General features: G+C 29.9%; 2 protein-coding genes across 2 annotated transcripts; both read right to left on the bottom strand.

Annotated features, from left to right (window-relative positions):
* Positions 1–315: 315 nt before the first annotated feature.
* LOC109812598 (sm-like protein LSM1B) lies at positions 316–3,629 on the bottom strand. The gene is made up of 5 exons (XM_020376591.3): positions 3,263–3,629; positions 1,888–1,956; positions 1,692–1,807; positions 1,539–1,601; positions 316–612 (listed from the first exon to the last, which is right to left on the bottom strand). The coding sequence occupies exons 1-5, from the start codon at positions 3,321–3,323 to the stop codon at positions 535–537; spliced, it is 387 nt and encodes a 128-aa protein (XP_020232180.1). The 5' UTR covers positions 3,324–3,629; the 3' UTR covers positions 316–534.
* A 6,925-nt stretch (positions 3,630–10,554) lies between these two features.
* Positions 10,555–13,847, bottom strand: LOC109812597 (protein NEGATIVE GRAVITROPIC RESPONSE OF ROOTS). The gene is made up of 6 exons (XM_020376590.3): positions 13,034–13,847; positions 12,853–12,931; positions 11,702–12,219; positions 11,260–11,425; positions 11,089–11,150; positions 10,555–10,990 (listed from the first exon to the last, which is right to left on the bottom strand). The coding sequence occupies exons 1-5, from the start codon at positions 13,037–13,039 to the stop codon at positions 11,131–11,133; spliced, it is 789 nt and encodes a 262-aa protein (XP_020232179.2). The 5' UTR covers positions 13,040–13,847; the 3' UTR covers positions 10,555–10,990; positions 11,089–11,130.
* Between the last annotated feature and the right edge of the window lie 263 nt (positions 13,848–14,110).

The following is a 14,110-nucleotide window of genomic DNA, read 5'->3' as shown; positions in this document are numbered from 1 at the left end:
TATCAAAAAATATATAAATAAGACATTTATTTTTATGACTAAAATAATTATTTCCAAGAATTTGAAGTTGAGAAAGTTAATTTCACATATTTAATTTATTAATTAAAAATGACATTCCTAAAAAAAATTATTTCTTGATAATATTTTTTAACTGTTTTTTATGAAATCGCTCCCATGAAGGCAGGTGAGAATTTTAATTTCCGAAGTTAAATGATTTGTGTTAGCATTATTTGTATATATGTCTATTTAATGCGATGAAAATCTTACAACTATATTGCACAATTTGAAGCATTTCATCCCCTAATCAGAATGTCGTTTACGAAATGAAAACAGGCTAAATTAATTGACAATTTTTTTCAAAGCAAATGAATAATAGTATTAATTCCTCGGGATAATATTACAAAGGAAAATTCAAGAGTATTCAACCCTCCCATGAAAGGCAATAATAGCCGAGAAAAACAACAAAATATCTGAACTGAAGAACAGCCCGCTATAATATTTGCGGACGGGAGGTGAAGGATGAGTGAGGGTTGATTACTCCAAGTCAAGGAATTCCATTCTTTTCCTCATAGTTCCTTTCAGATCTGAAGCCTCCCTTTCTGCTTTCTGTGCCTGCAAAATCACAGTTGCACTCAAAAATTGAAAATTTTACAACTCTACATAATTCAATTATTGCTTAAATTAAAGCAAATTGCAGGACTACATATATAAAGTAATGGACCCAAATATATATAAAGTAAATGATATATAATGTCATTCTATTTGGGAGACAGCTCTCTTTTACAAAAAGTGTGCCTAGTGTTTTTATGTAGTGGCAGTTTTAGGATGTCAATTTTCAAGTCAGGACTTTTTATTTGAAATTATTTGTTATTTAGAGATTTTATCTTATTTCAGTATATACTAGGTTTATCTTTTTTACTCTTCCCTATATACTTGCTATTAGCTCTTATCAGTTAAACTGCAAACTGTGAAGCAATAATCAGAACTAAGAAACATTACAATACATACAATAGCTAGATACTATCTTATCATTAAGGTTAGTTTCAAAATCAAAGGACAAGGAATATGGCCAGGAAGAGCAGCAGATGGATGGGCTTATCTCAGTTGAGTTATCATGCCGCCACCATAAGACAACTTCAAGGACGTCCTAACTAACTCAATAGGAAAGAATTTGGTAGGCAAAGTTTATACATAAGTAATTATTATAGGCTCGTCTAAATGAGTCCATAGTCTCTGACCACTTTTCTTGCTAATCATTGTATAGTTTGCCATTATTTTCCCAGCCAAGATTACTTACCAAATGATTAACAGGGAACAAAAATACACATTCTGTTTGATTCCCACACGCTTTATATGTTTATGATGTAATGAAGGTTTGTAAAGAAAAGAAGGAAAGCAATGAAATTACAACAATGACAAGTGCCTAGACAATGAATGTCAGGTCACTATAGCATTTACTAAAGTGAGGAAAAATAAGGAGACAGAAAATAGACACAAAGAACATCAATTAAGTAAAGAAACAATTTAAGAATATTTACCCTCTTGATTTCTGCTGTAGAAACACGTGTCATATGTTCAGGAAGTTCCTCCCTCTCCAAGTCCTGAAAGTTAAAAGACAACATGATTGAAAACTAAGATTTTAACAGTAGAAAATAATTTAAGATGCAAAGGGAAATATTTAGTAATCTTACCAGCTCACCAATTAGAACAACATTTTCCCCACGAATCACATAGAGACCCAAAGGTATGTCACAATACAGATCACCAACAATAACCCTCTCACAGGCCCCTTCAAGAACCGCATTAGCTGCATATTATCATGGGAAATTTTAGAATGTCACCCTATAGCATGTCAAAACTTTACATAATTTGAAGACAAGTTGGTACCAAATTGATCAAAAGAGCGAAGTGTCCCCATGAGCTTTCTACCATCTCTCAGTAATACAAGAAGTTTCTCTACAACAAAAAATTAGTGTCAAGCTCTACATAATATGAAATCAGCTTCACCTCCATTGAAAACCCAGATTAATTTACCACACCCAACTGGTTTTCACTGCTTTTGAACAATATCTAGCCCAAAACTCTCACAGAAATTGCTGAATAGGACAAAAGCAATGTAATATCAAAGTTATTCAATTACACAAATTACAATTCAAAAGCAATATCATTTGCATCCATAGTTCAACATAACATGACATATTCTTATGTGTTCTCTTTTGCAGGAGCAACTACAGTTTTCTGGCATTAAGGGGTATGTCAACCATGGACAAACATAGGAGCAGTTTAATACGGGAAATTACAGCAGAATTGAGGAAGAATAACACTTAAAGAGTGAATAACAAATATCCACAAAAACCAAATTGAAGAAAATAAAAGGAAGTCAAACATTTGAATTTGCTCCTGTTGACCATACATGTTGTAAATTTTGGCTCATAGAATTATATCACCTATCAACCATGTCTATATGTTTCCATGTTCCACAGTTCCTCACACACTATAGTTTTTAACTTATTTAAACAAGAGGCTCTGGGATATCAAGCTAATCATATTCCCTATCTTACCATTTATAATTTTTACTTTTCATACATTCAGCAGCCAAATGTTATCATTATCACGTCACAATTACATTTAAACAATTTATCACTACTCAGTTCCTTAATGACAATTTGAAATTCAAAGCATGAATTTTTTTTTTTTTGCTTTGGTATACATAGTCTTAAAATATAGGCTTGGGCTTAACTTAAACTCATAAAACCGGTTTGTAAAATGAGATTTGTCGGCCACTGGCCCTTCTCCCTAATTGATGAGAGATGTTCAACTCACTCTTTCCACACCAAGAACAAAACATCTCGAATGTTGCAAGATTGAACAACTATAGGTGGTTTGACAATGATTGTGAGTGGTGTAATAAGTCTAACAATAGTTGCTAGGATAAATTTTGATACCATCTCAGAAAGATGTTTGAGTCTAACTCAAACCTTACAAATCTGATTCTTAAGATGAGGATACCCCATCTTAACAAACATGCACACTAGATATCTACCAGTCAAAACTGTGCCCCTTCCCCTGCCCAACAACATGATTATAACTAAAACGATAGTCAGGCACAGATAACAGCCGAAGAACCTAGAATTCCCGATGAAAATTGAATCACCAGCTTCCATAATGAAAAGAAAAAGCTATGCATACTATCTCAAGTGTGCAATCTTCCTCCAAGTAAAAACCAATATATGAGAGAGAGAGAGAGAGAGAGAGGGCTCACTATCAAGATAGCTGGCTAGTGAAGTCGAGAGGTAAATATCCTCAGGGCCTGCCCAAGACATTGTGTGTTTTCGGTATCTGAAAAATCACCGAAAAATTCCTCACAAACCACACCAATGGCATTACCAGCGCCAATCCAAGTCTCCTGCTTGACCCCCAATCACTTGAATTCCACAACCTCAGGTTTCAGATTGAAATCGCGGAAAGGAAGAAACCCAAGAGATGCAATCGCAGGGGGGGAGTGGAAAGGGTGAGACTTTAGTTTAGGTTTAGGGTTTGGAGATTCAGATTTGGGATAGATCCAGAAGGGAGCTGCAGCTTCTGCCAACCGGGGTTGGTTTGTACGGTCTGTTCAATCAAAACAATACCACATTTCATATTCCTTAATTCATTATTATTATTAAATCATAAGCAAAAATACCTACTAATTATTAAAAATATAACTCACTTTTATATATTAAACACTAATCACTTTAATATTTTTTTAATGAGAGATTTATAAATATTATTTTTATTTTTTATTTAATTTAATTTTTATTTTTATAATTATTGATAAATTAAATATTAATATTTTTAAATTTTATTAATAAAAATATATTTTTACATCTTTATATATTTAAAATAAATTTATTAATGTCTTTAATCCCTATAAAATTAAAAAGTTTTGACTTTAATTCTTGTAAAAAAAATATTTTTATTCTTATAAAATTAAAATGATTATTTTTAGTCTTTATTTTTATATAATTATTTTTAACTATTTTTATTTATTAAAAATTTAAGTAATCATCTTAAATGTTACTTATAATCGTTACTGATATAATTTTGATATTTAACGCCTCTAAAAAAATTTATATCTTAAAATAAATGTTATTTATTCAATTTAAAATAATCATTAGAGACAGAAAAAATAAGCTTAGATTTTAGAGAGATAAAAATAAAATAAAAAATATTTTATTAGGATCAAAATTAAAATTTATTATTTTATAAGGATCAAAAATAATATTTATAAATTTTATAAAGATGAAAAAGAAAGAAAATTTTTTAGAAGGACCAAAATCAAAATCATCAATTTTATAGAAATTAAAAACATATTTAAACCTTAAAAATATTTATTTACACAAATTTTAAATATAATTTATATATTTAAATTTAATATTTATTTAATGTATAATTTATTATAAATTTTAAATTATATAATAAATATGTATTACATATACTAAAATACTAATGAATTTTATACACAGGATCGAGTCTACAATTAACAATTTATTAGTAATTATTTTTGAGTAATTTAATCATTTAATATGATGGAAATAATATCTTTTTAAAGTTTAATATGCCTCCTTGAAAAAGCTTTTATATCCATCGTTTGACTTTATGATGGGAGGAAGAAATTTAGCTTTTGCGATCGATGATAAAAAAGTTATACTTTTACATATTATTTTTATATTTTATATGATTTTAATATGTATATATCGGGAGTATATATATATATATATATATATATATTAATAATAACTATTATTAATAATTAATAGAGAGATATTTTGTGTCTTTCTATATTTATTTTTTGAAGGATTTTAAAAGAAAATAATTGTAACATAAAAAAATTAAGATTTTTTTTATTATTAAAAAAAGCTAAGATTTAAATACAAGTATGATCATCATAGTCCAATAACATGAAAAACTTGTATGTAAGGAAAGCAACATATAATAAAAATAATTAAGTTAACTATAAAAACAATTTCATCTCAACTATACAACAACAATCATAAAATCAACTATATACACAACTTTAGAACAATTAACACAATATCATCTTCTCAACTTAATAACGCACAACTTAATAACACAGAACAACATAAGTAATCATTCACTCAATTAATTTCTTTACAACTCAACATACAACTTAGCAACTTGATAACATATTATAAAACTCATCAACATATCAACATAGAAACATTGCAACACTACAACTTATCAACACAACAACTTTACAACACAACTTATCAACACATCATATTAACAACACAACAACTTTATGCATTATCATGCATTTCAATTAAGAGATTTCCTACAATACAAGTGAGTAATCTAAGTGGATTGACCCTACCAAAGCAACACAACACAACCTTTTTGACTTGTTAGTCAATATCAAAGTTGGATATCAATTTATTTTCAACAAACCATGATTTCTCGAATTTCACCACTTATACTGCCAGGAATAGAATGTGGAATTAACCCGTTGATGGAAATATGCAAAAGCCAAGGAATCCAAGAAGTGATATATTAAAGGAACCAAGAGGAATGAGATGATTTTGAAGACTCTTTCATATGTTTGTAAATGTAGTAGTTACTTGTATAGGTTTATTTTGCCTTTGTATTTGTGAGGCATTTTGTTTCCTTTTTATAGATCATTGTATAGGGAATTTAGAATAGGTTCTTTGGAGACTTTTACTCCATTTGACCTTGTATTAAAGGTCATTCATTTTTACTTTTTCAGTAGTAGAAGTGGGTAACAAATAACAAGGCTTGAGGGTGTGTTTAACAATTGGGCCAGAATTGGGCATATGCCAAATTTTACATATTGAACTTGTTTTGCTCCATATTTTTTAAGGAATTGATTTAGCTAGGTCTCACCATCATTGGATGAACCTAGCTAAACCAAATTCAAAATCTTTGAAATAAATCAAGTGGAGAAACAAGCCCAAGGCTGCTTAGCTCTCTCATTTGGCTAGATTGTTTCATGAACCTTGGAGCCTTAGGAAGCTTGTTCCACAAGCCTCCTAAACTAGAGTGGACGGTCAAGTTAAGCCAACCATGGTTCACTTGAACCATGGTTAAGCTTAGCTTCCTCCACAAGCTTCCTACTTTTATATATTCCTAAACCTTTCTTTGTAGAAACTTTTGGATGTTAATGAACATAATTTTCACTCAAAATTCTCTCTTCCAAGAGCCAAAACCGTGGAGAAACTCTCTCCCTTAGGAACCTTCACAAAGGACTTTCTCCTTTGTGCCTTGGTTTCTCACTTCTTTTTCTCCTATAAGAAGAACCAAACCACTTGAGTGGCTTCTACAAGCTTTGAGGCTTGTCTTGCTTATGCCATTTTCAACCATTGATGAACCTCCAAGAGCTAGATTGGACAATGGATGGAGCTTGAGGAAGAACAATAACACTTCATCAAGTCACTTCCATCACCCTTCGATTATCCTCAAAATACTAAGCACATTTCCAACAATCAATTAAGGATTATACCCATCGACTTCATACCTTATTCAAATTGATCACTTTTAAACTAATATGGCTCAACCTTACCCCTATACGATATCAACTAAAAGACTGAAAAGAGACTCAACACTCTACTTCTAGAGGCAACAAACTCAAAAGGGGTTTTTCAACAATTAGACTTTCAAAGTACCACAACACATATCCACACAATGACATATTTCAACTTTTAAAATAATACCTCTTCTTTAATCCTAAGTTCACAACATAGTTTAGTAAACATGCTTCAAATAGCTATACAACATAGCCCAACAACATGCATAATGCACCATGCATCTTATCAACACAACACACGAAGAATATGACTTAGAAGTTACAAGTCTAAAAAGAAATCATTGCTTCAAGATCAATTGAACACGCTTTGAGCGAGCCAAATTCTCACTAAGCGCCCAATAGCTCGCTTTGAGCGAGCTTAGATAAAGATTACACCTGGGAGATGCAACTAGCTCGCTTAAACCGAATGATTACATGATTTAAGTGAGTGAAATTTGCTTAGAGCGATCAAATGAGTGTTCTGAGTGAGTCAAGTTAGAGACCACCTCTAAAATGATTGAATAAGCTTACATTTGCGAGCCACCCGACGCTCTAATTGAGCATACACAACAAATACAACATACTTCAAAAACATGATTCATCAACTTAAACAACTCAACTTCTCTCAACAATTTCAATCATTAGTTTATACCAACTTCACATGAAATCTTCAAATCAACATATATACATCACAAATAACTCAGATTCAACAAAATAAGTAATATACAATCACAACATGCAATCACAACATGGACCTAAATCATCAATTCTCCTTCCAACACAAAGAAAACCCCAAAAACATATTCCTTAGGGTTCTACCCTTCAACTTTCATCATAAATCATGATTCGAGCATGGATCCAACACAACAATTCAACATATTCATCTTAGAAAATCAAACTACAAGTACTACAAGAAAAATCAGGATTATCTATGGAAGAAATCGGTAGATAAGCATGAAAATCCGTAGATAAGTCTTAATTATCTACAGATTATCTAAAACCAAAAATTCATAGGTAATAAGGTCATAGATAACGTTACCTACGAAAAATATTTACCAAATATTCTTAACATCACTTAGAGCATATTTTTTTTTGCCTTGCATTGTTATCTACAAATAATCCGTAGATAACCCACGAAAGTTGTTATCTACGGATAATTTTTCGTAGATAACCCACAAAAGTCGTTATTTATGAATTTTATCCGTAGATAACATTATCTACGGAAATTTTTTTGTAGATAACCCACGAAAGTTGTTATCTACAGATTTTATCCGTAGATAACCTTTGAAAATTTTTTGTTTAATTTTAATAAATTTATTAATGTAACAACTCTCATATTTGGTCTCTCAATGATGCTATTTCCGTAGATAATATTTCGTAGATAACTAAACATTATCTACAAAAAAAATTTCATAGGTAATATTCCCTAGATAACTAAACATTATCTACAGAAAAAATTTCGTAGGTAATATTCTATAGATAACTAAAAATTATATACAGAAAAAATTTCGTAGGTAATATTTCGTAGATAATAACAGTTTTTCTTGTAGTGAAGCTTCTCGTATCTTGAATCCTCACAAAGGGAGGAAAAAAGAATGGCAAAGACCGAGACTTCTCGAGCCTTCATCATACGACAACCTCAATTTCTAATTCTCAATTCCTAAACTTCAAATCTCAAGTCAGCTACTCCAATCTTTGTTCCATGAAAGAATTAGAACACTTCTATGAAGTAAGAAGAAATAAAGGTCTCTTTCGACTTGAGAGTCCATCTTCCTAAAATTTATCTCTAGAAAGTTTGAAAAATAAACTTATTAAGTTTAAGTTCTTAAAAAATCTTATATATCTTTTCCAAAACTTTGTCAATTTTAATCTTAAGATAAAACAACCTCAAACAACTAAACTCATAAGAATTCATAAATTTTTAGAGTTTTAAAAATCAAAATATGTCATTATAATTCATTTAAATAAAAAAATCACAACACAATGTTACATTATATATAATACTTTGAGAGTTAGTGTAATGTATATGAAGTATCAGTGTAATGTTTTAAAATTAATTAAGGAGATAAAGATTACAAATTAAGGAATATTGAGAAAAAAATTGATAAAACTTTAAAGAAAGTTAATGTAATTTACTCAAGTAAATTACATATAGTTAGATGGTAATATAAAATATTTTCTTACTTTTAATACATGTGTTATTTATTATTTTTATATCTTGTGTTCAAGCATAACTTTTAGATTACATTTCTATATACTCTCATGATCATTTTATTTATTAATTTTCTTATTTATTAAAATATTAAAATTATTTTGTATTTTAAAATATTAAACATATTAATTTTATTTAAAATATTGTTTATAAATATTAAAAAAATAATAAGTTATGTAAAAAAATATAATATGCAATACCTTATTAAATTTGAGTTTCTGACATTTAATCGTTTATTAATAATTTTTTACATGTAAACTATTTTTTTTTGTCAAAAGTTGTGTCTATCTATTGTGCTATGAATGTTAGGAAATATTTTTTATACAATAAAAATGGAACATTGTTTGTTATTGTTATAATTTTAAAAAATATTTTTGAAATTAAGAATATGATAAAAAATTAAGTAAAATAAATGATTAAAGTATACTCAATATCATAAACGATCGACGCCAATTATTTGATATTCGGAAATGTTACTTAAACCAGAAAAAAGTTTAACTAAAATATCATAAATTTAAGTTTTAAAGCTTTTTATTAAAATTTACAAATTGACCAAATTATAATAAATAAATAATAAAATGATTTTGTTTGTGGTCAATGTTGAAAAATATGTCAGAGCGTTCATATTTTTTTTAATCTATTATTGGTTTTTCTTTTAGACAATCAGTTATTTGTTTTAATCTATCATTTTCATTTTTTTCTAAATTAATTTTAATTATATGGTTCACATTCTAATAGTAACCTTCTTATATAGGCACCATCCCGATCCCTGTTCAGAGGTGCCTGGCATTAGCCCATAGATTTCGAGGGCCCAAAAAAAGTTTGCTTTGATATATATTTTAAAAAGCTCACGATATTGCTTCGATATATATTTTTAAAAGCTCATGATATATTAACTTTTGATACGTGAAATATTTTTATATTCCTAAGAATCTTAATGAAAGTGTTAGGTGTATTATTAATGTAGAAACTAGGAAGATATATATCTTAATGCTTTAAAAAAAAATTCATTTGATGCTTACATAATTCACCACTTATTCACAATTTTAGCTTTTCGCCTTCTATAGTTTTGTAACAAAGAAAATATTTTATGATGAGGGGTCCTTTATCTACTTTTTATTAAAACATATAATTTTTTATATTTAAAAATTAAATATTTACTTTTTTATTAAAATAGTTACTTAAATTTTAAAATATTTATATATAACGAAGCATTTGTCTATCATTTTGACCTGAGCCCATACAATGTCGGAAGTAGTCCTTGCAAACTAGAAACTAGAAAGTGCATACCAACAATTATAAATGGGAATGAACAATACAAAAGAAAAATATAATGCAAAAGTTGTAACCGTGTCTTCAAAATACATTGAGGATACCCGAAACACTTCATGTGATGCCAAATAATCTCAAATGTGGGAATATTTTTTTTAATTTTTATTCTGATGGTATTTAGAAAAGATTACAGATAATTTATTTGAGTTTATAGAAATAAACTACTTATATAATTTTTTTAACTTTTTTCAATTAAATTATTGATGTACTTTATTAAAAATAAATTATTTTTAACATTTGAACCTTTTTTTTCTCGTAACTCTCTTTTTAATATTTTTTATGTTATTGATTGAAATTTATTAGAAATTACAAATTTTGTATCTTACATTTCACTTAATAAATCTTTCTTGATTTAGTAGAAAAATCTATCAAAATTTATAATTGTCAACTGATAGTACTCGTTACAAATTTGAACGAAAAAGATCGAAATTGTTGCATCTACTAGGTTTTTTGGAAAGTATGAAACCATCAGTTTTTTATAATGCAAAGAGTTACTAAACACATCCCTTATAACAATGGAAGAACAGCTAATCTAACTGTAGAAAGTATTATTCATTAATCCCAACATGTTACAAAGAGAATAGGTGACAAAGTGGAGTAAAAAAAGGGATGAGAAGTGTGTACAGCGTACAAAATGTCTAGCTTTGACATTACAGATCACAAATCCATTCTATGATTTTCCACAACATGAGTTGTTCCACGTTCGCAGACACAACCATGAAAAAATAACTGCCTCTGCACTATGCACCACTCATTTCTTGGTACATATCACAGATAAACTTCATTTAAAAAATTTGAGAGAGCTCCACTTCCTAGTCTCTACCCTTCATCATCATGTACATATGTCTTCAACTTCTTGCTTCAGTCTGAGGGGAAAATATAAATTGTCAATTACTCACTTTGCAACTTTAAGTGTTATGAAATTGATATAGTACTACTTATATATGGATTTAATAATGATTACCTCAACTGCTACTAATAGAGCTGATAAAAATAAGAGGCAAGTTTATATCTCTAGAACAATATCTGCAAGAGAAAAAATGGTATATTATTAATCATAGCTACTTAAGTCAGTGATTTTTATTTCTACCACGTTGTTCATTAAGATGTGGCATATGTCAAAAATGCAACTTACATTCAGAATCAGTCTTGACCCATTTGCAGCCATCACCACTTCTCTCATCTGATTCATCTTCACTCCTGTTCCTTGTACTCTTCTTGTCCTCTAAGCACTTCTTCATCAATGATGCCCGAGAAGAATTTTGGGTGTAAATTTTCTTGTGAAGCATTGTCCTCAACAGCTGTATATTAACATCACTGGTCAGTAAAAACTAGCCCACAGAAATTGGAATAACACCTAGTCCGGAGAAATTGTTGCATGATCTATGATCACTACGAATTCATGGTCCTAGTCAAATTTTGATGGAATTTTATTAACTCTTTCTTGTAAATTGAAGAACTCGACCAATATCACGTAGAGATTGACTGATAGCATGAACACGTGTAGTTCTAGACCATATAATAATTTTTCTACCTAGTTAGGCAAAAGAAAGATTATCAGCAAAACAAAGGGGTACCTTCTCCATTCTTGATTCTTGAAGGGTATCTATAAGGCTAGGTGCAGGAGCAAATCCACTCCTACAAACAAATATCTTCTTCAGTAGGAAAGAAATAGATTTCTTTCCAATGGCTTTCTTTCTGTTATCTGCACAAATGTCTTTGCATTTATCAAGTATGACACTGAGTGTCTTCTCAATATCTTCTTCTTTATCTTCTGATTCACTGCATAGAGCATTGCTGATTCTCCTATCAACCTCCAAGCTTGAAGGGCAGTTAAGAAACCTGTCCAGAGGAAGCTCAGAAATTTCCTTTTCCACATTCGGTTTTCGTCTAAGAAGTTTAGTTAACTCCTTCTGCAGGTTCCCAATTTCTTCAGGAGTGAAGTCTGCTATTTCCTCTGATGAAGATAGATCCTCTTGTGTGTTTTGGTCATCCAAGTTTTCTTTGATTTCACTGTTATTTCCAAATGTTCCTATTGCTAGTAAACCATGAGGCCAATCGCTGAATTCTTCTCGAGGCTCTTGTTTTGCATGATCTGTGCTCACAACCAAAGGAAAAAACATTATTATAAGATTCCCAAGGAAAGGATTAATGTTATTCAACTGAAAGTCTACAAATAACCTTAGTATATTAAGTTTACGTTGGATCAAGTTTAAGTACCAGAATGTCAAATTGTTAGCAGAGGGCGGGCGGGGGGTGGGGGAGGGGGTTTGTATATCAATCAAAACTTTGATTAAAAAAATATAAATTGAATCTTTTTAAGTTTTAACATTAAAAAACTACCAAGTTATTATTCAATATTAAAGATATATATAATTGTTAAATATAAAAATGCCAATTTAACATTTTTGAAGTTCTTAATATTCCTACATACCAGCACCTTTGATATAAATAAAGTTGTTTTTCGTGTAGTTTTTATTTGATTGGAAACTAAGAAAAAGAAAATGAAATTTGAGAGAGAGAGAGAGAGAAATATGTAAATATTGAACATATAAACATGTCTTCTCTCTGTCTTTCTCTATATGTTTCGAATTAAGTCACCCTTCCTTCAGAGAGAAGTAAGTGTATCAGACAATGAGTAATCTTCCATCATCCTATTGGTGCTAGAAATTGACATCATGCATTAACACACGAAAAAAATAATTAACTGAATAGTATAAAGACTTACATGTAGTAGTAGTTGAATGTGTATTTGGTTTTCTGTTGTCTTGTTTTCCACCCAATTTATTTTGCATCCAGCTGAGGAACTGCAAGTGAAAAAAACATACCAATTATATTACTGCAACACTTTTCTAACACTAAATAAAGATAACAATCTCACACACCGGCAACACAATGAGAAGACTTACCTTCATTGTGGGAGGACTAAGGCTAAGGCTAAGGTTAAGGGGGAATGAATGAGCTTAGATTGTGTAAGCTGAAGGTACAAGCTAGGTAGCAATAAATATATAAGTGAGGAGAAAAGGTGGTAATGATGGTTGGATGATACTGACAATGAGAGAGAGAGAAAGGTGCCAGGTGTGTTAATGGTAATGGAGGTACTTTTAACTAGAAACTAGTAAAGTTCCTTGAGAGCAGATCTTGAAAACCAATGAGGATTGAGCATTGGGATTAATAAACTAGGATGAGATTTTGATGAATTTCATGGCCTAATTGAGGGTACCCTCATTTTTCTTTTGTATCAAGTTCTGTCTTACCATTACTTCTTTCCAGTGTGTTTCTCTATTTTTGACCAAATACTTCCCCTCATTTGTTCATTCCATTGTTATTATTTTATACACTTATCTCTCCCGTTTTATATTTATAGCATATAAGACATTCTCTCACATTTTCTCATTTTTACTTCGTAATTCGTTTGAGTTCTCTTCCTTCATAAACAACACATGGTTGAGAAGTTTTTTGCCGGTTATTACTCTGACTAGGATATTGCGCGTCACGGCTTTAACCACAAGATTATAGAATTGCTGATCTTTATGGGATTGTGAGAAAGACGGAGCTAATCTCTACACAACTTTAGTAGATTCATGAAGCACACTATCAAAAGATCATTTAAATGCTTAAGCATATTATGTAATTTGTGATGGGGAAACCAACACAATAACAACTAAACGAGAAAGAGTAATACGGTAACAGAAATTAAATCCCTTACTTATAAGAATATGTAAGGAGTACCAACAAAATAGAGCAAAAATAGATAAGTCAAATGTATAAGAAACAAATATTTTTAACGTAGGAAAACTCTTAATGTAAGGGTAAAAATTATGAATTGTCTATATAAAAGAAAACCTCATCTATAATTAACAAGGATACAAGAGAGTCCCCATAAAATGTACCAAACAGTACTTATAATCGGTCAAAGAAAAATCGAACATAATTGCTTCCAATTGAAAAATAAGAAGATGAAAAATCTCAAAATAGAGTTGGTA

Source organism: Cajanus cajan, chromosome 5, assembly GCF_000230855.2.
Source record: "Cajanus cajan strain Asha chromosome 5, NIPB_CcT2T_4, whole genome shotgun sequence".
Taxonomy (NCBI): domain Eukaryota; kingdom Viridiplantae; phylum Streptophyta; class Magnoliopsida; order Fabales; family Fabaceae; genus Cajanus; species Cajanus cajan.
The sequence above is the reverse complement of the archived record's forward strand: the minus strand, read 5'-3'. Positions and strand labels throughout refer to the sequence as shown.

Coding starts and splice junctions, on each gene's coding strand:
- LOC109812597 (XM_020376590.3), bottom strand. Junction 12,220..12,852: donor ACATTCAACTACTACTACAT/GTAAGTCTTTAT, acceptor TTGTGAGCACAG/ATCATGCAAAACAAGAGCCT. Junction 11,151..11,259: donor GGTCAAGACTGATTCTGAAT/GTAAGTTGCATT, acceptor TTTCTCTTGCAG/ATATTGTTCTAGAGATATAA.
- LOC109812598 (XM_020376591.3), bottom strand. CDS start 3,323: ATGTCTTGGGCAGGCCCTGAGGATATTTACCTCTCGACTTCACTAGCC. Junction 1,957..3,262: donor ACTAGCCAGCTATCTTGATA/GTGAGCCCTCTC, acceptor TTTTTGTTGTAG/AGAAACTTCTTGTATTACTG. Junction 1,808..1,887: donor TCGCTCTTTTGATCAATTTG/GTACCAACTTGT, acceptor GATAATATGCAG/CTAATGCGGTTCTTGAAGGG.